The 26,882-nt window shown below is 36.9% G+C and overlaps 1 protein-coding gene across 2 annotated transcripts; it reads right to left on the bottom strand.

Moving 5' to 3' along the window:
• Nucleotides 1-780: 780 nt before the first annotated feature.
• On the bottom strand, nucleotides 781-25,976 carry LOC135205476 (uncharacterized). 2 transcript variants are annotated; one of them, XM_064236177.1, is made up of 3 exons: nucleotides 25,822-25,976; nucleotides 10,432-10,544; nucleotides 781-8,093 (listed from the first exon to the last, which is right to left on the bottom strand). In XM_064236177.1, exons 1-3 carry the CDS (start codon nucleotides 25,901-25,903, stop codon nucleotides 6,615-6,617), a joined length of 1,674 nt encoding a protein of 557 aa, XP_064092247.1. In that variant the 5' UTR covers nucleotides 25,904-25,976; the 3' UTR covers nucleotides 781-6,614. The 2 variants fall into 2 exon arrangements, with proteins under 2 accessions (XP_064092247.1, XP_064092256.1); XM_064236186.1 differs by lacking the exons at nucleotides 10,432-10,544; nucleotides 25,822-25,976 and adding an exon at nucleotides 10,215-10,422.
• Nucleotides 25,977-26,882: the final 906 nt, after the last annotated feature.

Genomic DNA, 26,882 nt, shown 5'->3' on the forward strand with positions numbered 1-26,882 from the left:
TCCATACAGTATGCTCTCCCCTGCATCACAACTGTATGAATATGAATTAATGCAGATTGTAATTACATTTATACTGTAATCAAATAAATATTTGCTCTTAGGAGGTCTGTGAGTAGCCTCAGATTTCAAATATGCCTTATATGTGACACGTGAGATTCAGGACTGAGTTGTGTCAATTTTGTGTTTAGTATTTCCTGACAAGAACTAAGAGCAAGACTGATACCTTACTTGGTTTAGAAACTGCAGAAGGGATTTAGAGCCAAACTATGGATCACACATATTGCAGCAAGAAGTCCAGAACATGTTAATAGGCACAACGTGGCTATCAAAGCAGATGCAGTCTAATAAGTAACCAGTGGGGGGCAAGCCGGTATATACATCAGTACTGGCAACGGCAAGATTTATACAGCCCTGCAAACTTCAATATTAATTGTATCCCTATTAATAGCATCAGATACAGTAAATTTTAAAATCCAGCAATATGTTTGTACAGATTATCGAATATTGGCCGTTTGGTATCAAGCTATTATACCTAGGCTATTATTAATATAATTATTATGCCCTTGGATGAAGCTTATATGGGATGGCAGGATTAGAGATGACAATCATTTTAGCATACTGTTATCAAATTTTACTGCCTGTCAGTTTCACCCATGAATAAAGAATAATAATAATTAGTTCTGCCCCTAGAGAGTAAAACTATAAATTTATTGGTAGGAAAGGTGCATAACATTGGCAAATTGGTCAAGTTTATTGCTAAAGTGTATAAAAACTACAGAAGATAGAATAAATAGTTTTATTTCTACATATAGTACACATTGTCCTTGGTAAATGCTTCAAGGATCATTTATCAATCTTTGAAGACTGCTGAGAAAATTGGCTGTCAATGCAGCATGATCATAAAATTGTAATGTCTCCATATCTGCAAAACTTTATTTATACATACCAGCAAAATTTTAATATTTTAATTTCTGTATACAATACATATTGTAATTAGTAAATGGTGCATAATTGATTTGACAGTCTTGAAGGACAGCTGAGGAAACATCTTCTAAAGAGTACAGGGTTTTCCATTAGATTGTATGGGTTGCGTCATTTTTTACATAATAATTAACACATAGTGATGGCACCAGGCAGTGCACGTCACAAACTAGTTTGGCTGTCATAGGCTGTCCAATCTCACCACTCTATATCTATGGTGGATCATGGTCTTGAAGTGATCCCAGAAGGCTTCTTCCTTGCACCACATGTTGGCTGAACATGCTAGGCAAGAGGATCGAGTACAGGACCTACACAAGCCCTTAATAGGAAAATTCTCCCTACTTCCACCCATTTGCACAAGATGATCCCTTGACCTGCTGAACACATAACTGGGAAACTTTATAGAGAGGGCATCCTGGAATAAACTGGAATCCCTTCAGATATTGCCAGAACTCAAAATAGTTGGGAAAATGAAGAGGGTTAACTTGGCAAAGGAAATAGGGTTACACAATTTACCAGCAAACATGCAAGTCACTCCTCTCAATACCAAACACAACTCCAAGGCAGAGCTATTAAGGAAAGCCTGCGAGTTGCTGAAGACCTCCATGACTTTACAAAATACGGCCCACACCATCTGCAAAACTAAAAATGACAACAACCAGAACCAAGACAATGGCACACAGACTATGCCATGTAGAAGCACCCAATCAAGTTGTGGCAAAAACAGCACTGACTCCCACCAGTGCTCTGTATATACCATATATGTGGTAAATTGGTATTTGTCATAATGACCTGTTTGAATGTTTAGTTGCATTGTGTTTGTCGTTAGCGAATGGTTGTTTTCTTTCTGTTGCTTGTGTTGTATTTATTTACTTTTGACATTCCCAGTGTACCCTACTCTGTTGATTGCTGTAACTCTCTGTGGTGTTAATTACAATTTATTCAGCGAAGACAACTTGCATATTTGACTGCAGAATGAAATTAGCTCTTCGGCCAGAACGTCTCAATATTCCACCTATGTCCGCACATGCTGCTTGAGTCTTCAAGCATTGGCTGTTCATCTTTTCACGATACAAAAATGCTACTGAAGAAACTAACGATGCTTCTGTGGGTATGCTTGCAAATGCATTATCGCCTGAGAACTTTGAGCTCATATCTGATTGATCTACTTACAGTGACTCCATCACAAAACAGAATAAGGTTTTTATGCAGTCTGTGAACGAAATTGTTTCTCGACATCGCCTTGCCACTCTTCGACAGAAACGGTTCTTGATGATGCATGGCATTCGATTCGCACCCTGTTTTCCACTCCTACTGGTCGAACCCCCCATGAGAGAATGTTCGTGTTTCAGCGAAAGGCTTCCTAAGGAATGAGTCTTCCCACATGGTTGTGTGAACCGGGAACTGCTCTTCTGAGAAGACGTGCATAGAAAGGAAGATCCTCTCATTGAGGAAGCTGAACTACTAGAAGCGAACCCTTCATACGCACAAGCTAGATTTAACCCCCACAATCTGGGCTATTATACACTAATGCACACACCCATGACTGGAATAAATTTAAGGATGGCCAATTTAAAAGAAAAACTAAAAAAAAATAAACTCATCAGTGGAAAGACGAAGATATGTATATTCACTTGGTATAAGAAAAAATTATAAAAACATTTCTGTACCTTCCATGGGAAGTTGCAAGTGAATATTTCATTCCCCTTGCAGGCCTCTTTTCCCTGACAGTTGTAAAAAATATGCTTATTTTACAAAGATAAGTGTTCTTTCATATATTTTTTTATTTTATTTTGTCAAATTGAAATTACAGCTCAAACAATATAAAAGATAAGAAACAAAACGGGGAACAAATTCTTAGCATATTTATTGTAAAATATTTACGACCCATCCTTGGATGGGGATTTGTGATGACATTCCCCCATACCACCTCGAGCAGGACGGAGCACTTCTCAGCTTACTCACATTCTTATAGGGTGATATGAAAAGTTGTCAATAGTGATATATGGAACTAGGAAAATTTTTCCAGCAAAATTCGTTCAAACTGTATGGCGACAAATCTTGATTGTTTATCTACAATATCCGTGCACTGCACCGAAGCTATAGGTGATCGTATATATCCCCAGGCTGTGGGGCTTAAAGACGGACATGAAAATACTGTGGCTATCAGTGATTTAGCACGATATCCTCACATTGTGCCATCAACACCGGAGACCGGCTAGACACGGCTTGCTGAAAACACTTATATCTATTTACCTGTGGATGAGGTTGAAACTGTCAATAAAGACGATGCTTCTAAAACACAGGATCTAGAACAGTCTATCAATGATAATGCTACAACTTCTAATAATGGTGATAAGTTGTCAGATGTCCTTACATGTTCACAACGCATACGTTGTCCTGTAGATTGTCTGACCTATGATTAATTTTCCTGTGCTTAATGAAACTTGTAATACGGCACTATAATCGTATTTTTGTAAGAATATGTTTGATATTTCTGTAAAATATTGATATTTCATAGGGTATAACAATGTTATTAAAGCTGGGGTGAATGTGGTGAATTGGCATTTGTCATAATGACCTGTTTGAATGTTTAGCTGCATTGTGTTTTTCGTTAGCGAATAGTTGTTTTCTTTCTGTTATTTGTGTTGTATTTGTTTGCTTTTGATGTTCCCAGTGTACCCTACTCTGTTGACTGCTGTACCTTTCTGTGGCGGTATCTTAGCTGAATAAAGCCTTGAAGGCAGCCAAGAAATGCGCGCTAGTGCAACAAGCAAGGTGGTCACTGGTCACTCAAGGAAACATTGGTTTTGGAGGTACTCTGTGGATAAGGTGCCCTTTCAGTCCTAGTATACTGCTGGAGCTAAACGTAGATCGACACTGCCTGCAAGACACCAAGCTACACTTACTATCAACCAACATACAGACACTTACGGCTTACCCTCCACCTCATAGGAAACAAAGTAGAGTGAGACTTCATTGTTAACATCCAAATGCCTTTGCGCAGCACTAATATCCTCGGGCACTACAGGCTACTCGTTGACATCGCACACCTCTGCCTCCTGGACCTAGCTTCCTCCGACCTCAGGCAACTGCCCATATCTGCAGTATGTATCATGATCTACAATCATTTTTTGCAGAGTTTCTTGACATTATCCAACCCTAACTGAAACAGGTGCTTGGCATCCCTATAAAGTACAGCATGCCTAACATCAAAATACAAAGACTCCCCTGTCCATTATAAGTTCAGCAGCCTGCCTCATACAAACTGCTGTCATGAAAAAGGTCTTCAAGGAGATGAAAAGGATGGGCCTTTGCTAGTAGGCCTACAACCTTTAGGTATCCCCAATGCACATGCTAAAGAAACCATATGGCACCTGGTGTTCCTGCAGAATACAGGCACCTCATCCTCTGGACATGCCTTGTGATGTGTTACTCCAAGTCCCTATACACAAAGAAGAAATTCTAACAGAAATCATCTCACTATTCAGTTCATACACCTTCAACTACTTGATGTTCAGCCTCCGGAACTCAGGGATAATCTTTCAGTGCCTGATAGAGAGCATCCTCAAGGACCTCCCGTTCTGTGTTCACTACACTGCATTGCCGGCATCTCCATTTTCTCCAAGAACTGTGAAGAACAGTCTGCCCCAACAAGTACATCATCATTACTACCCTGGTGAGTTCCTGGATCACTAAGTCTCACTGAATTGAGTCCAACATTTACCCTTCAAGGTAATAACCATCATGATGTATCCAACCCCAACAATAATAACAAGACTACAAGAATTTATGAGGATGGTAAATTATTACCATCTACTCAACATCAGACATACTATGGTCCCACTTAACTATGCCCTCAGCGTAAATACCAACATTCTCAATTAGACCTGTCCAATGAATACCTTTACAGCAAAAATAAAGACACACTGACAAATACTACCATTGTGGTGTTCCCAGACCCTGAATCCAAGCTCATTCATTGTAATAGGGGCCGTTAATGAGGAATCAATCACAGGAACAACTCACCACTCGACTTTACAGCAAGAAAATGACCCCTGCAGAGAAAAAATGTCAAACCAAGTTTAATCACCAACCAATCACAGAGCAGCCTCCACTAGTATGCTTAACGTGTGGCATTCGTTCTTGGTCCTACACATGAGCTGCCTACCATTAACTACATTCCGTCCTCCTCACTGCATCGGAAGCAAGATTAATCCATAGAATAAATCACTTGATTGCAGGACATGTGTGTATCATTGCCTTATGACTCTAATGAACCTGTCTCTTCCAAGGGTTATCTGGGAACTCAGGAATCCTGACCTTGCAGAAGCCAAAGGAACTCTCAAGATTTGGTGATTGACGATGCATTTTTACATCATCAGAATTCTAGATGGTTAATTACAGATACAAGAAGTAACAATCTGTAAACGTCATGCTATGGTAAAATTCATGTTGGTTGAGTCTCTAGTTCCAAGGCACCATTTGTATAACAACATAAAACCATATTGATTTTGGTGATGCTTGTCATCACAAATAACCAACAAAGGCCTTCTTTCAACAAGCTAGTCATTAAACTCCTGCTTCTAACAACTCAAAATACTCCATTTCCTTTTCAGACGATGAAGCTTGGTCAGTAGCTACTGTTTTGACTTTTAGCATCTATTTGGGCAATAAAAGCTAAAGCTAATAGTGAGTCTAACCTTCTTTTCTCTCTCACACCAGAATATCCTAGCTCTTTCTTTCAACCTTTCACTGGCTTTCCCTAAAGTCCTTCTTGCCTGTGTTTGATTACTAAAACCCCCCTGTTAATTTGCTTCACTTATTAAGTCGTTGTGGCACATCCCAGAATAAACATTTCAGTAAAGTTTTATTCCATTAAAAATATATAAAGTCTGATGAATGGGTAAAAATAGAGTGACACCTAAAAGTTCTTACTCCTATATTAGAGAAAGACGTATCATAACGTTTTGAAGTGCTCCTGGGGTGTTGAGAAAAAGAAAGGAGGTGATTTTAGATATCGTATCTCAAAAGAAAAAGGAACTAAGAGTACAAATCCACAGCCTGACAATATTTTAGAAATGTTGATAAAAAAAACTTTCTATAATAAGATTAAATGTTTATTAGTAGTTAAACGTTGAAGCACTATGCGAGTCTTCACTTACCAACTGAAGAAAGGATAAATCAATTTCACTTGTGTGTTTATGTGATGTGTACATATATTCTAAATATTTATGGCGTTTGTACATTTATTGTTATAAATAATATTAAAACTGAGACTGGTGAAGTGTAAATAGTCATTATCGTAAATTTTCATTATCATACTAGTATCTTTTCCAGCGTCAAAATAAATAAATCCATATCAACAAATATTATTATGTGCTTTGGACTTTCCTCAGATTATGAACATGATTTCCCGAGAAGTAGATATATCCCAGGTCAAGAAATGTGGTTGAATATCAGTTTGGTTTTATGAGGAACACACTTTTTATAAAAGCAGACAAAGTCAAATATTTTGTGCACGGGTGCTATTTCACAAATAAATAAGAAATTGTCCTTGACATAAGTAGCAGAACTTTTTGCGTGGGTGCAAAATTATGATACTGGTATTCTAGAAAAGTACAAAGCCTGTCTCATAGATCGATCTCTGCTACATTTTTAAGCATACAAAGATAATTTCTCTTGATAAAGACCTTCTTAAGGCGACTGAATGTCGCATCAGATATGTTTGGAAAGTTCGCTAAGACAATGGAGAGACTTCTTAGTGCTGGGAGGGACACGAGCAATGTAATGGCTGCAGAAGAGAGCATGCCAGCCCCAAATGAGACAGAAGTTAAACTTCTGAAATCATTATTTTTGCATAAGGATTCCAAGACCTGGTCTGTTAATGCATCCTGATTGACAGACAGAGTTAGACTTTGTAAGACATTATTACCTTTAAGCAATTGTTCTAAAATTTGAGGATGTAATCTTGCATGAGAAAATGTTAGGTGCATCAGTGCTGGAAATCTTATTGAAGATGAGGATGGGAGACATTTGCGACCGCTAACCTCAATACTGAAATTCCTCATTAAGAACTTTTGCAAGTTTGGACAACTTTTTGTTATGCCATGTAAGGTATCTGATGCCAATGGTTGGTAAGTAAATTCGTCGAATTCAATATGAAGCTCTAAAAGTCTGTGTCCTAGTGCACTTACTGATGAAAGAATGAGTTCCTCTGTGATAAGTCTCATGTGAAGAACTGAGAGATTTTCAAACTGTGAAAGAAGCTCAAGGGACTTTAGCACTGGGTCATAACACTCAATCATTAATTTACTCAAGCCTGGACACATCTCTCTGAGGCTGGTGATATCTTCCTCTTTTGGTCGAAACAAACTCATGGAGTTCAGCGAAAATGTTGAGTTAACTGGAATAAATTGCTGTAGTAAAGGAAGAGAGTCACCAGCAGATGTGTTCCAAGAGTTGTACTGTAAATGGCCTAAGTTTTTAAGATGGTGAAGTAAAGCCATAGCTCCAAACACCGTAAGGAATGGTGAAAGGACAGTCAGTGAAACTAATGAATCGGAAGGATATTTGATATTTTTTGAGTGACCAGTATCGCGTTCAGGACAGGTGAGGTCGTCCTCGAGATCTGTATCATAGCCAAGAATTCCTTTGACAACGTCTTCGTCTGTAACAGTACAGTTGTCGAGGAAGAGTGAACGTAATGGAATGGGATGAATTTTTAAGTACTGGAGTATGTGCAGGCAGTTCGCTCCTGAAACACGTACAGAATGTAGGTGAGGAGATCTTTGCAAAAGTTCAACGAATAGGGATTCCTCTAATGACACGCCATCTAGCTCCAGTACTTCCATGCTGAACTGGAAATTCCCTCCAAGTTCGTTACGCAAGATATCACTTTCTTCCTCCTCTAGGTGTATGTACCTTTTGTCACTTTTAAAAGCACTTAGAGATATATGCCTAACATCTGCCGCAAGATATAACAGAATGAATGAGGATAATTGGTGAGAAGTGATAACTAGCTGCTTTGATGCGACCTTCCTCAAAAGAGCTGTCCTCACTCGCAGTGGTAGGGACACCCTGAGAAGACTCCCCATTTGCTTTAGCTTTGCCTGAAAGAAAAGGAAATGTTCCATATAGTAAATCCCTGACTATATATTTATATATATATATATATATATAATATATATATATATATATATATATTCTAATAAAAGGAGCCCATAAAAACACCAAAATACAGAGAGAAAAAAATACTATATTCTAGAGACTGCTGTCTCCCTCTTCAGGTAGATGAATGACAAAAGTTACAGGAAAGGTGGTATTTATACCTAGAGGTCCATCCACAAGTAAGCCAATTTAGGTCACTCCCACTGATAATCTTCCTTTAATAACTTCTTAAGCATTGGTTGAATGAAAACCTTGTCGATGACATCTGCTGCTTCTGTTTAATCAAGGCTGATTCCATCATTTGACTCTTGTACCAGCAGTTGCTGCTATAGATTATACATGACAAATTCCAGTTTCTTCTATGGTTATGTTCATTTATATGGTTGAAAATAGCTGAGTTCTGTTGTCCATACCTAACTGACCGTTTATGTTGTATTAATCTGTGGGGAAGTGATTTTCCTGCAAATCCAATGTAAGATTGGTCACAGTCCAGGCATGGGATTTCGTAAACTCCTGTGTCCTTGGGGATGTCTTTTGTTGGACGTTAATCAGGGATTTGGCTAAGGTGTTTGGGTAAGTAAATGCAAAAGGATTAGATTTTCCGAGGGTCTGGGTCACTGTCTTAATCCTGTCCAGGTGTGTAATTTTTATTTTATTGTTGGGTGTGTCTCTGCTCATGTCTTGAGGGGGTCAGTAGAAAATTACGTTTGCTTTGTGAATTGCTTTCTCAGTTATATGGTCAGGATACCTTAAAGACGAAAGCTGCTTAAGAATTAGTTCAAATTCTTGTTCCAGGAAATCTGGGGAACAAATTCGTAAGGCTCTTAAGAATAAGTTGCTGGCTACACCTATCTTGATAGGAATGTCATGATAGCTGAAGTAGTGAATGTATGAAAGTGAGAACGTTGGTTTTCTGTATATGGTAAATTTGTATTCTGTTTTGTCTCTGATTATTAAAATATCAAGAAAAGGAATTTTGTTGTTTGTTTCCTATTCAACTTTAAATTTGATGCTGGGCACTAATGGGTTTATTTTTGAAAGGAATTCATTAATGTGGATGGACCTCTAGGTATAAATACCACCTTTTCTGTATCTACCTGAAGAGGGAGACAGCAGTCTCTGAAATATAGGATTTTTTTCTCTCTGTATTTTGGTGTTTTCATGAGCTCCTTTTATTGGATGGAATTCTGTTGTAACAGAACATTTTTACCAGTCGTATATATATATATATATAATATATATATATATATATATATATATATATATATATATATAGATTGATAGATAGAGATAGTTATGTTTATGTTCTCTGGTCTACTTATTATATGATCTGAATTTGATTCCTCCTTGACAAGGCTTACATGTTGTTATAATTTCCAGAGTATAAACCTTATAGCGATGACAACATACGAGAGAATAGTATCATTCAAGCTAAGTTTATTAGATAACTCTTATTTCCTTAGAAGTTTAAGATTTTGCAATTTTATATTTGAGATGAGAGATAGGCTAACCAAGTCTCCACGCCTCTGTATTTTAGCCCTCAAATATGTGTGTTAATATATATATATTAAATAATATATTTTTTTATATATATATATATATCTATATATAGATATATGTCATTGATACATCAGCACCGCGCATAGTACTATGTTATATTATTATGTATAATACATATATGTATATATAATATATATATATACATATATATATATATATCATATATATATAAATATATGTATTAATACATATATGTATATATATATATATATATATATATATTTATATATACATATATATATAAAACATATATATATATATATATATATATATATATATATAGAGGAGAGAGAGAGAGAGAGAGAGAGGAGAGAGAGCGAGAGATGAGAGGAGGGGAGGACGATGAGGACGGGAGATGAGAGACCTGGAGAGAGATGATGAGGAGAGGAGAGGAGAGAGAACGAGAGAGAGAGAGGATTATTTCAACTGCAAAGTACGTGGCAAAATATTTGAATTTAAAGCCTTGCTGAGTTGTAAGTGAATTTCCAGGATGTGTCTATTACCTAGGATGGTCGATTGTATGATCATTATCATGAATACACGGTAAAGATGTGACGATGTGGTTCTCTCCTTGTCGCACAAAAAACGTTTAATTTACTGCTCGTACCTCCAACGCCAAATTTAAAACTTCCTTCCAATTATTTCTAAAATTTATCTTAACCACTGGTTACAAATGCCATCTACGAAATGCTCGTAGAAGCAGGTCGAATGTCGAAGTACCTTATGTTCGAGGAAATTTTCTTTAGTTATGCCCTGAATGGTGTTACTGATGAAGTCTTGGCTCAATTCTTGCAGGGGAACGGGGTCCTTGTGAGCTGCTGACCACTGCCAGTCTGAAACAAAAATGAATGAATAAATAAATGAAAAAATGCAAGGAATATTTATACTTAAACATTTACGAATGATGGTTGTAACCTGCATGAAAGCACCTTGTGGTAGGGGTGTAAGAATACTACCACTATAGGTCCAGCGTGTCGTATAAGGCGACTAAAAGAACAGCTGCTGCCTTGCAGTCTTACTGTAACGAAAGGCGCATCAGGCAACTAAACCCTTTATGTAGGGATAATGGAAAGAAGAAGCTGTAAGATGCATGAAAATATCGAGAAATTCCGAACGCTGAAGGAAACTAAAAATTTATTTTTCTTTCGTTACTAGAATTTGTCCAGGGTTTTCCATAACAAACACATTCCAGGCTGACAGTCGAACTACAAAGTATATAATAAGTTGATGTTGTCTTGTTGGGATTTTAGAACTGAATTTCACCAGAGCGCCTTTTATGAATTGAAAAAAGGAAAGGGCATTGAAACAGATTAAAGATTTTTAAAAAAAATCTTGGTGCCAATCATTAGACTAATAACTACTGATGCCAACAAAGCTCTTCATCTTCTGATTATGCACCAACAGACACTTACTAGAGAAGCTCTAATGGGAACATTTTAAAGCTCTCACTGGAGGTAAGCACATTAAAAGAAAAAGATAAAGAAAAAATACACAAGGAATAGGCTTCGAGGAAAAGGCTAGCTACCGAGCTAATTCCGTTCTGCTAAAAAGATGAAACGATGTAAAGGCCCGTCCACACTAGGAAACAAATGTTTCCTGTCCAGACCTTAGTTTTTGTCAGGATACTTGTCGGTGCAGTAGCTTCTGTAATTTACTTGGCTATTTTAATGCACTCGAGGAGGAGGGATAAGAGAAAGAAAAAGCCTACTTTTGATTGCGGGGAGATTCAATTAGGCTTCTTTTCTTTGCCTTTCCTTTATCGGTGTCCTATAAATACCATTTATTGGGAGGAATAGGGATTCAATGATACGTGCATTTTTTTCCTTTAAAATCTAAATAATACATTTGATTGGGAGGTAATTTATTCACATCGGCCTAGTCGCTCCATCTTCCCCCCAACTCCCAAACATCCCAGGATGCACCGACTTCCCTTTACCACCCTCTATCGTAGGAAAGCAGCGATAGAAGGATATAACGATTCTTTCATTTCCCACAATATTTACGGCAACTTGCGTTACACCCTGTATATACACATACACAGACATGCATACACACATAGATTAAATATATAAACATACATACAATCTACATGTGTATATATGCATGTATACTTCTGTATATAGAAACATATACATACATTATAACACTAAATGTTTTTCATTCTGGATGGGAAACAAATATACGGTCAAAATTGTTCGCAAACAATGTTTGCAAACGATGTTTCCTAGTGTGGACAGGCCTTAGGAGCAAATTTAAATGTTTTTTTTCCTGGCGCACTCTTTAAATCAAGCCAGTGTTCCTGACCTCCTTATACAAAACAAAAAAATCTCTGTTGCTTACAAATGAAACGGTGGCAATCACTTCTTATATTTTCTTCTATAACAATCACGTGACTCTGTCGGTGACAGAATAACATTACATTTCTGTGCTGTAATCATTTGCGATTGTTAACTGAAATAAAGCATTTAAATTCCAATTTTCCTTTATAGAGAGTTGAAAACAACGTTGCACTGAAAATCCGCCATTCATAGGAAGGGCCTACAACGGAAACATCAATGCTTCGATTTTTTTTCTTTTAATTGCAATGCAGGAGCATTGACAACCTGTCTAAAATTCCCGACTGACATCTTGCTAAAGACAAGAAGGAACTTAAAAAAATAAGTCACTGGTGATGTGTAAAACTTGTTTGAATTCCAGTTTTCTTTTTCATTTTGTAACTGTATTTCCCTTGGCACTATACTCTGTTTTCTTCCATCTGTCCACCCGCCTGTGATGTTTGCATATGGTAACACTGCGTCCCGGGCTTTAGTTAGTTACTCTATGTGAAAGTATTAGGTACATACAAGGATATCTGGGTGTCCATTTGCAACTGAAAAGTGTTTTAATAATTTACTGGATGCGAATTACACCGTTAATATTCGAAATAGGATATTATTATTATTGTTGAATGCAAGCTGAATGTAACTATCTAAAGCCCGGGACGCAGTGTTACCATACGCAAACGCCTGTTGGAAAAAAACCGAGTATGGGTCACAATACTGTCGAAGTTCCTGTGTTAAAATAATATGGCCATTTATGCCCTGTGGTTGCACTGCACACCGATAAGCCTAAAAATTCCGTTAGGATGTTGTTCGTGGTCCAGGAAGAGTTGAGGCCATTTCAGCTTTCGTAGGGCAGCAATGGATACAGAAAAGGCCAGCAGGAAGAAGTTGCCGAGCATTTGCTTCGTTTGCTGCGTTCCACTGACAAGAGTCTGAGTGGTCGGTCTGGCAGTACATCACCTTGGTCTTGGCTGAGGCAAGTCTACCCATTGCCCGATTGCACCACGTCGTGATCGAGTAACCACCAAAAACTTACTTCGAAGAAGGTTCCACATCAGAAAATATTTGTTGAAATCATGCATTTTAGTCAAGAATCTTATTATAGTAACTGGGCCATCGAAATCTTTAGCATGTTATTTCAGTTTAACCGGAGTAATTTTACTGTATTAGCTTCCTTGTAAGGAAATGATTAAACCATTTCATTGCCATTCACCAAATTCGGTTGCTTATTATGACAGTCTGGGAATTTCCCCAAAGAAAAACATGAATTCGCTAACAATTCTTGTGTCTTCGTTATCATCTGTTCCCTTTGATCTTATCGTGGGTAATTCCTAAAATGTTATAAACAGTAGTTTCTAACTAGAGAATTACAGTTAATGAAAATCTTGTTCTACATAGTTTATAGAAAATGAAATATGATATGAAAGCAATCAATAAAACGGTTATGAATGCAATATCTCTACGAAATTCTACAAAAGCAGGCGAGAACCTTCATAAATAGGCAAAGACACTGGCCTAAATGAAGCGCCTAAGATCATCCAATCTCAGTATTAGAAAAGTCACTGAATTCGGTGATTAACAGAAGTGTCCGAAGGTAATCTTACAAGATGGAAAAATAATCTGCGACACAGCTAAATCATTCATGGGTTCAAAACGAAAAAGGATTAGTGAAGTTATTAAAACATGGAGTAAAAGTTGTTACATAAGGAGATGATTTGAATGTACAGGATAAAATACAGGAAAATGATGTCGAAGGTATTACAAACTTATAGACTGTTCAGAGGTTGCACCCTCACGCTCACCATGGCTGATTCCTCTTTATGTCAGCCAAAGGATGTAACTTAGTAAACTGCAGCTGATTTTGACCATTCATGTTGCTGTAACTGACTTACCCAGTGCTTTCAAAGTAAAATATTATGAGGACTCCTTTCCTGAGAGATATCCACCGCTACTAACGAATAACATTCTTTTAGATTCATTTGGTCGAGGCAACAGAGCCAAAAACTGGATTATTTATTAGTAGTAACGTATTATACCTACAGATTTGCAAGGTTTTCAGCTTGAAAAAAAGATCCTTTGCTGAACTCTGGGAGAATAAATAAATGCTACTTTGGCGTCACCTCCGAGACGCTACTACTAAACACGGCGGAAGCTCAAAGGGACGCGTGTTTAGTACTAGCACTTCGGAGGTGACGCGTAGATAAGAAGCCAAAGCAAAACCAATAAATATTATGCTTTACTGCTTGTTGTTATATGGTAAGCAGACATCTTGACTGTTTACGGGGGATTTCAGAATGATCTGCGCCGTCTTCCTAAATAAAACAGGACACATGGGCCATAAACCGAATAAGTAAGATCATAAAATTCCTCCAAAGATAAGTAGGTTTATAAATTCTTCAAACATGAATAAATTGTGCTCATGCTTAGATACCCTTAGTTCACAAAAACTTAGATTAGCTATTCGTTTTAAAGGGAGATAAGCATCAAAAGGAAGTGAACACTTTCGAAAAGGTGGGAGGAACACAGTCCAAATTTTTTTTTTTTTTTTTACTTCATAAATTTGCAGATGAATTTCACTGAGGGATGGAAACTTACAACGTAGACCTGGGGATATATTTTGTAGAAAAGAAATTGGCAAACTCCAACGCTATAATTCAAGGTGACGCAAAACTAGGAGCAGAGAAGTGTATAGAGATTCATCACATAACTGTTACGGTAATAAATGCGTAAACATTTTACAACCCATAAAATCCTTCAAAAATAGGACAAAAACCCAAGTATGTCTGGATAAGAGGTCACAAGTGTTTAACAGGTAAAGATTATTAAGTAGATTTTAAATGTATTCCAGGACAATAAAACCTCATTGCACATTATTCTAAAAAATGAAATGTAAGGAGAAATATGGAAGCCCATTTCATTGTAGGAGGTGTCACGATAAGAAATTATTCAATGGAGTGAATTCATTCCCCTTTAAAGGCGTCTGTGAAACTTTGGGAAGAGAAACTGAATGGAAGGCTGAAAGGAATGTTGTTGAGAAAAGAAATCGAGCAAGTTGTGCTTATGCGAGAATACTGATTCGGTGAAGGGTATCATACCACAACTACCATAAGAGTTCCTCAACTGGGAGCAGTTTCTGAGAAGGCTGGAACGTATCAAATTCTAAACTAGGACTTGGAACGAATTATCCTTGGTAGTTAGTTAGTTTAGATTCAGATGGCCTTATGCCACGCAGCTCGTATGAGTAGTGAGATGTAAAAGTAATAAGAGGGTTAGTGTGGACCCCTGAACCTGGAATCTGTTAAATGAACAGAGGCGTTTCAATTTCTAGACTTAGTTTTTTCTCCTCTTGATACCATGATCACAAAATACTAAGAAGGCTAGATTATGTGTTTAGGCACTATTCCTTCACACCGTCAACATTCGTATGTAGGCTCAGAAAATCAGTTCCATATTTCAATTTAGTCAGCTCGCTCAAACACTTATGTATTCCAAAACATAACACTATGGAATGATTCTGTCAAAATAAAGATTTGACATGCGAATCCTGGCATCTTAATCTGATTGCAAAAACATCCTAGGTAATACATGCATTTAGAAAAGCGAAAACTTCAAGTACGAGATGATTCCTCTCAAACATGCAAGACAAATTAAGAAGTGGGGACATTTCGTTATGAAACCACAGCTACTGCTATAATTAATTCACAGCAGCCGTACATCTGGTCCCCAGCCCCGTCCCTTACGACGCTTCTGATTTACTGCTGATCAGCCAGTCACAAGGCTGGAAAGTTGCAAGTTGGTCAGTCTCTCAAAACGTCATATAACGAGCATTTCGGCTCCGACCTCTCCTGAAATATGTCTTTCAAAAGTTATAACTTTCATTACACCTCAGTTTTACCCAAAGAAAAGTAGTGTTTCCCAATTTCATCACTAAACATTGTCAAGCCAATGATTTAAGGATTTTAATTATTTATGAATGAATTATGCATTTTTAATAACTTAATGCTCAAATATGTATAGCTAAATAAATATGAAATCTTAAGATGAAATATATTCTTTCATTCCTTACATGACATCGCAGTACATTCATCATTAAAAATTTTATCGTCTTGTGTTTTATACAGTATCGTAGCTTAAATGTCATGGATGTCAATGATACTAAAAAATTATAGGTAGGGGTATCAATATGAAAATAACAACCAAAAGACTAAGAATATTAATCTCTCTCTCATACATCTTCGTGTAGACATGTCCTGGTCACGTGATCAGTCAATGATGTCATCATCGTGTTCACGCTCCCTTAATAAAAGTAGTCTTATGTTATTTTCATATTGATAGCCCTACCTATAATTTTTTGGTAGCATTGTCATCCATGACAATATGCTAAGCTCATTTCATACTTAAATGACCAGATAATGGAATTGAACGTTCTTGTGGCCCTGAAATGATTACAGACCAGGGAGTTATGGCTTCTTGGTCCTTTGATGCATTTTTAATGTGGCAATTCAGTAGGTGTAAGTGCTTACCACAATATTGGTTCTAACTATTATGACCATTCACGTCTCAGAATTCCAAAGGACACGTGAAAGAAAAGCAGAACTTCTGAATGCGCTTGCCAACTTCATGATCCCACCGAGGTAACTCGGTCAAGTAACTCGATCACATGCTAGATTCTGCATCGATGATCTGCATACATTAAAGTGATGACTTTCACCTCCACAGCAAGCCATTCGAACAAAATTTGACACCTCAAGGAGGACTTTCATTCTTCATACAGTCATTCATTACCCAAAATCATTTCATGTATTCGCTTACAAAATTTCAGTTTGACCCTCAGGATATGGACATAACTCATCCAAAATTTGATATTTGTTGGATTTCAGGATTGTCTGAAGAGCTAACTCTAGCCATACTAGTTTATCTTCCATGACAACTATTCCAGGACAATTCCCTGCTTATTAAGTGATTCTACTGACAACTCCCACATTTCTTCAGGGGCAGGTGCTCCATTGGTTACTTATTCAATTTTGGCCAAATATAAATATCACACCTATAATATTCTTCCATGTTTAAGTGTTAGCTCACTTGGTGCGGGATTTATCCTTTTATTTCATTATAATACAATATTAGATTACTATTACAAGTAATAAATATAGTTTTCCATTTTTGGGGAAGTTCACTGAAGAGTAACAAGATATCTATTTCCTCTGTGGATCAAAATTAACCTTAAGACTGAAGATCAGTTTCTCTGAAACGTAGTTGTCGTGTCCTCATTGGCTTCTATCACCTCGTTTCATTTGTGCTGAACCCAAACGCTGAGGAGTTTTCCGTATGTGCATTGCACAAGACAGCGACTAGTCACTAATGCTGTTTTCGAACTGGGTGGTCAAACTGGGACTTTTATAAGTTTCTGGGCAACGCACCATCACCAGGTTTAAGTATTTCTGTTAACATCAACTTTCCCCAAAAGGAAAAGAATGTGCTCTGTTACCGGTCTGAACTGCGTCATTCCGTGTTGTTCAGAATTAGTTTATGACCCGATGCCACGTTTTCAGAAATCTTACTGTATTGGATTTTTGAAAATGACCCAAGTATGACAGTAATGCACAACTGCTTGTAAAATTGTTGGGAATGAAATCCAAGAGAAAATCAGATTTAAAAGGCTTGTTCAGAAACTAACGACCAAGGTTCAAGTTTTGTCTCGTAAACGAGCCCCGACTCGCCCCCTGAGTGAGTCAATGACAGCTAATCAGTGTCTGTATACTGATAATACAAGTACGTTGTCAATCACCACTGAGTGATTTTACATTATTTTTATTCATTTATTTAGATAAAAATCTACTCTTATCTAAGACATTTTTGTTCAAAGCAAACAGCCAAAAATGGCATATTCCCTTCTTTGGAAATATCTTGAGTAGAAAGGTGCATCCCCAATCATGACAGCGTTAACAACTGACGGCTGTAACGAGAGTTGCCAGTGTTCCCTTATTTTTCTCTCTGCATCGCAGATTCTAGCAGTCTTGTGGCTCCCTTGATATTTTGAAGTAAAATACAGACTATGAAGTCCAACTCTGGAGTTTTTTTTTCTTGCATGCTACATCAATTTTAAAGAGAAATGTCATATATGGATCATTAGCTCTGGATGCGGTTGATTGTGTATGCATTAGTGGTTGCAGGCATTTTCTTTGGTAAAAGCGTTGCGAGCATTTAGAGAGATTTCAGGCACTTTACAACATTTGCGGAATTGTACTCGAAACACCAGGTGACGTGACGATGTTGACAAAAACTTCGACTCATACACAGCTTTCGACATCAATATTTATTTTCATTCTAGAACAGCATATTACAAATAAAACGCTTTGCCGTCCATATGCTTTTGTCATAAAAGTAGGAAACTAAAAAAAGAAATTGGGGTCGTATGTTACAACAGTATGTAAAGTTTTGTCACAGTTATAACAGCAGTGATTTTTTTTATCACGCTCCTTACGAACTTCGATATCTGATAATGAACTATTTTTATCATTATCTTTAAATCCTGTAATTGACTGACTTCTTCAAATAGCTAATCTTTTACTTAATCAGCTTCACCGAAAGAAATGCTAGCAGATGCATCACTGATTGTTCTCAGCTGATTTACACGGCCGTAAGCAGAGACAGCGGTCAGCCGTAAATGGCGATAAATAACCTTTGGTCCCTCCAACGATTGCTGTCGATCACGAGTGATAAGGAGCTTTTTAATACAGAGGTTCGTTCGTCTCACACAGTAACAGTCAACAGAGCCAGCCCTAGGGTTAATGGCTCCTTGGGCAAGCTGAACTTCGGCGTCCTTAAAAGTATATACTATATATAATATATATATATATATATATATATATATATATATATATATATATATATATATATATGTATGTATGTATGTATGTATATAGCATAAATATTTTATTACAAAATACAAGCTAAAGAAACCAGTTCAAACACGACATCAAGATGTCAAATCCCTTCATTAATATAACTAGGAGAGAGAGAGAGAGAGAGAGAGCGAGAGAGAGAGAGAGAGAGAGAGAATTATGACAGTAGCTACAGGACTGGCAATGCTCAGGAACTGATACAAACAAACACTGAGTGGAGGAGGATGGTCGAGTGAGAGAAAGTCCGAGGAAAATTGTGCAGTGGATCTTCTAGATCAGTGGTTCCCAAACTGTTTTCTGCCATATCCCCCTGCACCCATTTCAACCATCCAGATTTCCCCCTTCATGTGTATGAGGGAAAACACATGAGGGAAAGAGTAATTAAAACACACTGTGACTATTTACTAATTTATATTTCAAATGTACAAATATACTGATAAACATATAGTTACAGAGTAAAGAGGACAGAGAGCGGTTAGTAACAATTCTCCCTCTCTCTCTCTCTCAGACATGAGAAAATCCATCTGGGATTTTTTTAGTTAGTAGGAAGTGCAATTATATCCCCCCTGGTAGCTTAAAATTTCCCCCCAGGGAGAAATTTCCCCCAGTTTGGGAACCATGTTCTAGATAGTATCTGTATCAGGGCCTCTGAAGAACAGTGAAAGAAGTAGCAGAGGCTGTAACTCTTCATATTAAGTTACACTCCAGCAGTGACTTCTAAATTAATCTATAATCAAATTCTTTGTGCCGGGTGATGAATGCTGACAAAGTTACCTAACTGTATTCATGATACAAAAGAAAACCTAGTGAATTAATGGTATAGAGTTAAGAAGAAATAAAAAAAAAAAAACGCAAAAATGAGGCATTCATTTCGGTACAGAATCGGAACAAAGTGATGTGTAGTTTTTCTAGACCTACCTGGTTTTCATCTACTTTTCCTGTAAATAAATTAATGTTTTTTTTTTTTTAACAAACACTGAACAATAGCACATTGTTTCTTAACAGTATCTGGACAGCTTGCAAAAAATTACATGACACGTTTATGTATGACTTCCAAATAACGCTATAATCAGTGTCAGTGGGACAATTAACTTAAGTATACATAGTTTCACCAGACCACTGAGCTGATTAACAGCTCTCCTAGGGCTGGCCCGAAGGATTAGATATTTTTACGTGGTTAGGAAGCAATTGGTCACCTAGCAACGGGACCTACAGCTTATTGTGGGATCCGAACCACACTATATCGAGAAATGAATTTCTATCATCAGAAATAAATTCCTCTGATTCCGCGTTGGCCGAACCGGCATTCGAACTTCGGACCACCGGATTGGCAGCCGAGCGCGAAAACCACTCGTCCAGCGAGGAACTAAAAGGGACACTTAACTAATGCTGACAAATTAGTATATCACAGTCATGATACTACGAAACAAAAGAAAGCGAATTAAGATTTAATAATAATAAACAAACGCAAAAACGGGATATTCAAATAAAAACAGAATCTGAACAATTTGAGAGGCATAATATATTCCGCAAGCCCACGATGATAAGAACTGTAGCTGGCACGAATTTTCCTCTAATAAAAGTATGAACAAATGAACAGACGCTGAAAAGCATTCTTTATCCTACCTAAAACATTTTCCTCTTTCCTCTTTACAAGATTGTTCTCTATTGACAAAATTGCCGAAGAAAAGATTAGCTTCACTCCGGTGGCCACAGTAACAGGTATCGAAGCTTTATTGTTAACGCAACCCAAAAACTTATTAGTGTCTATGAACCTAACGGCTGCCATTAGAAGCTAGACATTTACAGGAAATAATTCTTGTGCAGTATCCAGTAGAGCCAAGAGATCAAACCCGTTAATATAATCTTTTCTTGGTACCTTTTTGAGTTTATTTTTTATCAGGAAGATCTTTAAGGTTAGTTTAAATTCCCCGAGTGTTATGAAAACTTTGTAACTGTTCGAATCTCTCTGAGAGAGAATGAATACCTCAATCGAGTATTAGTACACTGGACACATGATTTTTAAAGTTCTTTTTTGGATCATCTGCTGCATTTGGAACCACGTCAGTGCACTGATATTCAAACAGTCCCCTTTTCCTCCTGACTCATTAACCTCTGAAAATGGACTCTACATCTGCAATTGAGAAAGGGTTACTTTTAAGCCTATTTGACCACTTTGAACTAATTGGTCCCCGCGCCTTAAGGGGCCCTGCACCAGGGTTGCCGTTTGAAGTCTTTTCTGTATTGCAATAGAAATAAGCCGTTACCGAAAACATGAAATGAAGAATAAAGACGTATTATTCACTACTTGTTATGCATGTTATATTAACAGAAAGTTTTCACGTGAAAAATAATTTTTATATTAGTCATAAAAAATATTTTAATTTAATAATAACTAATAATAAATAATAATGATAATAATAATAAGAATAATAATAATAATAATAATAATTAATAATTAATAATAATAATCATAATAATAATATAATAATAATAATAATAATAATAATAATAATAATAATAATAAAATCAATAATAATCATGACAAATTTACCATAGCAGCTTATTTTTGAGTGCAAGATGTTGCCGTCTCAGTTTAAAGAAAACGGAGTTTTGAGAGAGAGAGAGAGAGAGAGAGAGAGAGAGAGAGAGAGAGAGAGAGAGAGAGAGAGAGAGAGAGAGAGAGAGAGAGCTTGCATGTCGTTGAGTTTTAATTTTCTAATTGGGCCCCGCAATTCGTTGCATCGGGTCTAAAATTAGTAGCTAATTCTTTTGTTGACTCTAGAGCCATCTCGTTTCCATTTGCACGATAATGAATTAAGTCATCAGTGAAATTAACGAAACTGCGGTAGAGTTCCAAAGAGGTGATCTGCATAAATTTGCTGACATAGATTAGCAGCTTCATGTCGCATTGTAGGATCAGAAGCAAGCATTTTTTACAGTTCAAAAAGAGTTTCTCGGATTCCTTGTCTTTGTCGGTTAGTTTTTCGTAGTTTGTGTTCGATCACTATAACAGAAAGAATTAGTAATCAAGTTATCGGAAATTTAACTGCACTCAAGGAATTTAACATTTTACTCTAATTTTCTTTTATTTATCATGTTCACATCTTTTTCTTTTGATTTGGAAGATGCCAAGGGCAACTTTCCGAAATATGACTTTGAAGTTTCTGTAATCCAAGATTTTATGTTTCTCGTTGGTGCATTTCAGCAATCGGACATTCTTCAAGAATGATTTTACTTTTTCTCACGAATGCACTTCAAAGATCAGCTGAAACCTTCAACTGTCCTTAACCTGAGTAACTGACAAAGTAGTTTTTGAGGAGAGCGCAGAAGAGCGAGGATTCGCCTGAGCTCTATATTCAACCAAGAGATTTGCGCATTTTTGTCACATCTCTCAGTAAAACTCGCGAAACATTATATTATATTACATTATATTTTATCTATTATACATTCCTCTGCACACATATCCAGAGACATCAAAGGAGGTCGCCGGATCTTCAAAGTTCATTCCTATTTTCCTCATCTCAAAACTCAGCATTTTTCTTCAGAGGGGTCTCTACCTGGTAAAGTTCATAAGAAGAGCATATCGCTCTGAAGTGAATGAATTTGAGTGCATGTGTCCTAGAACAAACTGTAGGGGGGTAGCTCATATAAACCTTATCACTCATTACCCACCAAGACAAGGAAGCCCGGTTCTCTATCATCCGAGCGATAAGAGAACTGACCTAAGACAATAAAACTGTTCAATGGGTAACGAATCAGAGCCTGATGTCGTGCTTTCAATTTCCGTCATTTTTACCAAATGTCGGACGTTTTCTAAGTGTGAGTTGGCGACCATTGAACAAATTCTGTATCCCTTCATGTGTGACATGCACTATATATTATCTGACATCATGTAATATCTCTCGAGATAAATTGGCAGCCTATACAAGAAACTGACGCGTGAGTTTCATGTACTACTGGATTCAGAAATGCTACTCTGTTACGACGCATCACAGAGCCGCCTTTCTCAAGATGATATCTTAATTCCCAATAAGATATAAATCTGTTCTCCCAATTATATATACTATTATATATATATATATATATATATATATATATATATATATATATATATATATATGGGTGTGTGTGTATGAGTGTTTATATATGTATATATATATATATGATATATATATATATAGATATTATATATATATATATTATATATATATATCATCTATATTATTTTAGATTATATTAATATTATATATATATAATATATATATATATATATAAATGTCAAAGGTGGCAGTTGGTCACAACATCAAAAAGACAAGAAGCGGGGGAAGTAGTGCACCAGAAAACTTTCGTGTATAAACTTTATTGCGACGTTTCAAAGCTTCAGGCTTCATTATCAAGCTATGAAAGATCACTAGATACAACCGTGAATCAATAAATATACAGACATTAATTTCAAAGAAGTTAAGGTCAAGATTATATACAATTTCAAATTAAGTTAAAATTTCATCGTAAAACAAAACAAAAACAAAAAATACGCAAGGTAAATCATAATAAGCAAAGGTTAAAATGGCATACACTTCAAGTTCAAGATGAAGATATATATAAAATAAACTGTAAACTCGTAAAGAGGGCCAACCATCACATATGTGAGGAGAAGACTGACAAAGAAACGGGGAAAGACGTAGGTGTTGGGTTAGGGGTGGGGGTTGGGGGCTTTTGTCTCATGAGAGGTAGGGAGGAATGGAGACAGACTGTCTGTTGAAGGGGGGAACAAGATGCTTAATAAGAAAAGACTCGGTAATGGCCACAAGGTGGTTGGATGCCCTGCCTATAATATCAAATTCCTTCTATTGGATTTAATGTTTGCATTTCTTAGTATGTTCTCTGATGTTAGATAACCCAGGAGATGAAAGTTTGTAGCCTCTTCTGTAACCGACAGCATCATGACTGTCAATCCGGACCTTGAGTGACCTTAGTTTGGGTCCGATATAAATTCCTCGGTCACATCGAGGACAAGTAAACTTATAAACCACACCAGAGGTCATCCATCAGTGAATGTAAACGGTCTTTAAATTTGAACAAGGGGCCCGTAGTTAAAGGGTTTGACGAAAAATTTCAATATTTAAAGCTGGAAAACGACTAGAGATAAGTTAATTGAGGTCTTTGAAAAATGCATTGCAATGAATAAATGGGAAACTGGCGTAGAAAGGTACCTTTGGAACATCAGGTACAGGGTGTCGGCGAAGAAAAATATGATTTAAAGATTTTGCAACGGATTTACAAAGCAAATTTGATGGATAACAATTATTGCTAAAATATTGTTGGAGAATTTATATCTGACCTACACTAAGGTTATTCAAGGTCCGGATTGCCAGCCATAATGCTGTCAGTTGGAGAAGAGGCAACAAACTTTCATCTCCTCAGTTTTCTAACATCAGAGAACACACTAAGAAATGCTAACATGAAATCCAATAGAAGGACTTTGAGATTATAGGCAGGGCATCTAGCCAACAACTTTTGGCCATTACTGAGTCCTCGTTCATCAAGCACCTTGTTTACCCCTTGAACAAACAGTCTGTCTCGATTCTTCGTTACCTCTCTTGAGCCACTCCCCCCCCCCCCCCCCCCCACTAAGTCTTACCCCGTTTCTTTGTCCGTCTTCTCCTCACATATATGGTTGCCCTCTTTACGAGTTTACAGTTTATTTTGTATATACTTTCATCTTAATGCGTTTATCATTTTGTTCTTTGCTTATTATAATTTACCTTGCGTGCTTTTCTTACGATGTAATTTTAACTTAATTTCAAATTTTATATCATTTCAACCTTAACTTCTTTGAAATTTAATGTTTGTATTTTTTTATTCACGGTTTTATCTTGTGTTCTTTAATAGCTTGAAAATGAAGTCAGGAGCTTTGAAACGTCGCAATCAAGTGTATGCATGAACGTTTTCTGGTGCACTACTTCTCCGCTCGCCTTCTCTTGTCTTTATAAATATATCTCAAATGTCGAGCACCGAAGCATCGAGGATTTTAGTGTTGCGTACGAAAGTTCTTTTTTTTTTTATTTCTTTTTTTCAAGATGTCTATATTCATTCACTTTCGAAGGGTTCTGTTTTCTGTGATGTACCTTCATGAAAACAGTGATTACATAATAAACAAAATACCCTTTTGACTAAAAGTTGACCTTCATCAAAAACTGTAATCAGAGGTCTTGATATGATACATAATTGCGTAGTTATGTATTTTCTGCATCAAAGATGTGCTGAGAAAGATGGGAGAAAACTAAAATTCGTTATAACCACTGATAGGAAGATTTTTCCTTTTACGGACTAGAGATGTTCCACGTCGACCTTGACTGAGAAGTCTCCGATAGTTTTGAGATCACTCGTTTATGTGTGGGTATTTCATTGCGCTGGAGAGATCACTGCTATGAATTAGTTTCAGAGATATCTCCTAACTGACTACCGTGCCAAACATTTCTCAGCACCTGTCAATTGATCGGTACGATCATTTTAAAGACACCACAAAAAATCAATTTGCATCTTTCTTACGCGTCTGGGAATAGAATCAGAGGAATCATTGTCCCTAATCAGGAAAGTCCTTCGATAAAATGAGACCTTTCATAAACTGGTAGTGGAAGAACACGAACAATGTAACATCATCAGCAAGCTAATCAGAGCCTAAGAAGATAAACGTAAACAGCTTATTATAGAGCCACTCTTTGTCATGACAGAAACTAGCTGACAACCCTAGCGGAAAATTGTGTCACAGCAAAATAAAGACATTTTGACAGATAACTGAAATAAATAGGACGCTTCCATTCAACAGCCTAACGAAGTTAAGGACAGGTTAAACGACCATAAAAGTGGATCGTACTTACCGCCAACTGCATTTCTCGAGGGTCCCTGACGCTCCATGGAGAACACTGACTGCTTATCGCAACTCCCTGATGGGTTTATCATCCACAGTTATCGCACGTACGGCTCGCACGTACATTACCTGCCGACGTTTGGAGTAAACTGGCCCAAGCAGAGTTTAGAGAACACACCGAGAGCCAGCCGAGTTAATCAGGTCGACTTTTCGGCCAGTCATTTACCTCCCCATTCGGATATGGCCCTGACGAGTAGCCAATGAGAGGCTGATCTTCTTACGTAGACGTCTCATCCTCGTTCACCCCCGGAATATCATTCTGCTCTTCTTCTATGGAGCCAAGTAACTGTAGCTACATTCTGGACAATTTGACTGTGTCAGCTCTCGTGCATTTTCGTACTCTCATACCATATAGCTTTCAGTCCAGGAGCCAGCTCCGTTTATTCGACTGCCAGAGCCAGTAAAGTTTGAGAAGTGTTTCTTGACTGCAATTTACTGTAGATTTCAAAAATCAACTTCTTACTTGCACCAGCCTGACCGTTTTTATGATAATACTTATTTTCCGAGTTGATACTTGGCAGTATTGCTATATCCGTCTGCTATGTATCTGACTGATTATGAAGATGGTGTAATATATACGAAACAGTAAGAAGTAATAAAATGTAATTTTAATGAAAAATAACGACTTCATTCAAAATATTTAAACAACATTATCAATTAACTGATGCGTATTATAATTAAACTTAACACTACCTGTCATACCCAATATAGCAGCATGTAGAAAATTTCAGTCACCAGACAAAATGCTTTGTCAACTTTGTGTGTCAAATGCATTCACTTATTACATACGAAGTAAACAGAACATATGAATAGTGGATAATATTATTGTGATAAAAAAAAATCAAAGATCTGAAGCAAATCTATCGCAGAACCTTGACCAAGACACTGTGGTCTCTTATACATTAGCAGTTTTAAAAGAAACACATGTAAGTTTACAAATTATACATGTCTAAATATCCAGAGAATAGTACATCCATAAGAGGGTATTTCATTGGGATTGTTTTGAGAACT

The sequence above is a fragment of the Macrobrachium nipponense genome, chromosome 11 (assembly GCF_015104395.2).
Source record: "Macrobrachium nipponense isolate FS-2020 chromosome 11, ASM1510439v2, whole genome shotgun sequence".
Classification (NCBI taxonomy): Eukaryota; Metazoa; Arthropoda; class Malacostraca; order Decapoda; family Palaemonidae; genus Macrobrachium; species Macrobrachium nipponense.

What these genes read in the sequence shown, in the direction of transcription:
- LOC135205476 (XM_064236177.1), bottom strand. Translation starts at nt 25,903, where the DNA reads ATGATAAACCCATCAGGGAGTTGCGATAAGCAGTCAGTGTTCTCCATG. An exon ending in CTCGAGAAATGCAGTTGGCG is followed by an intron (nt 10,545 to 25,821) that starts GTAAGTACGATC and finishes TTTTTGTTTCAG; the next exon opens with ACTGGCAGTGGTCAGCAGCT. An exon ending in AAAATTTCCTCGAACATAAG is followed by an intron (nt 8,094 to 10,431) that starts GTACTTCGACAT and finishes CTTTTCTTTCAG; the next exon opens with GCAAAGCTAAAGCAAATGGG.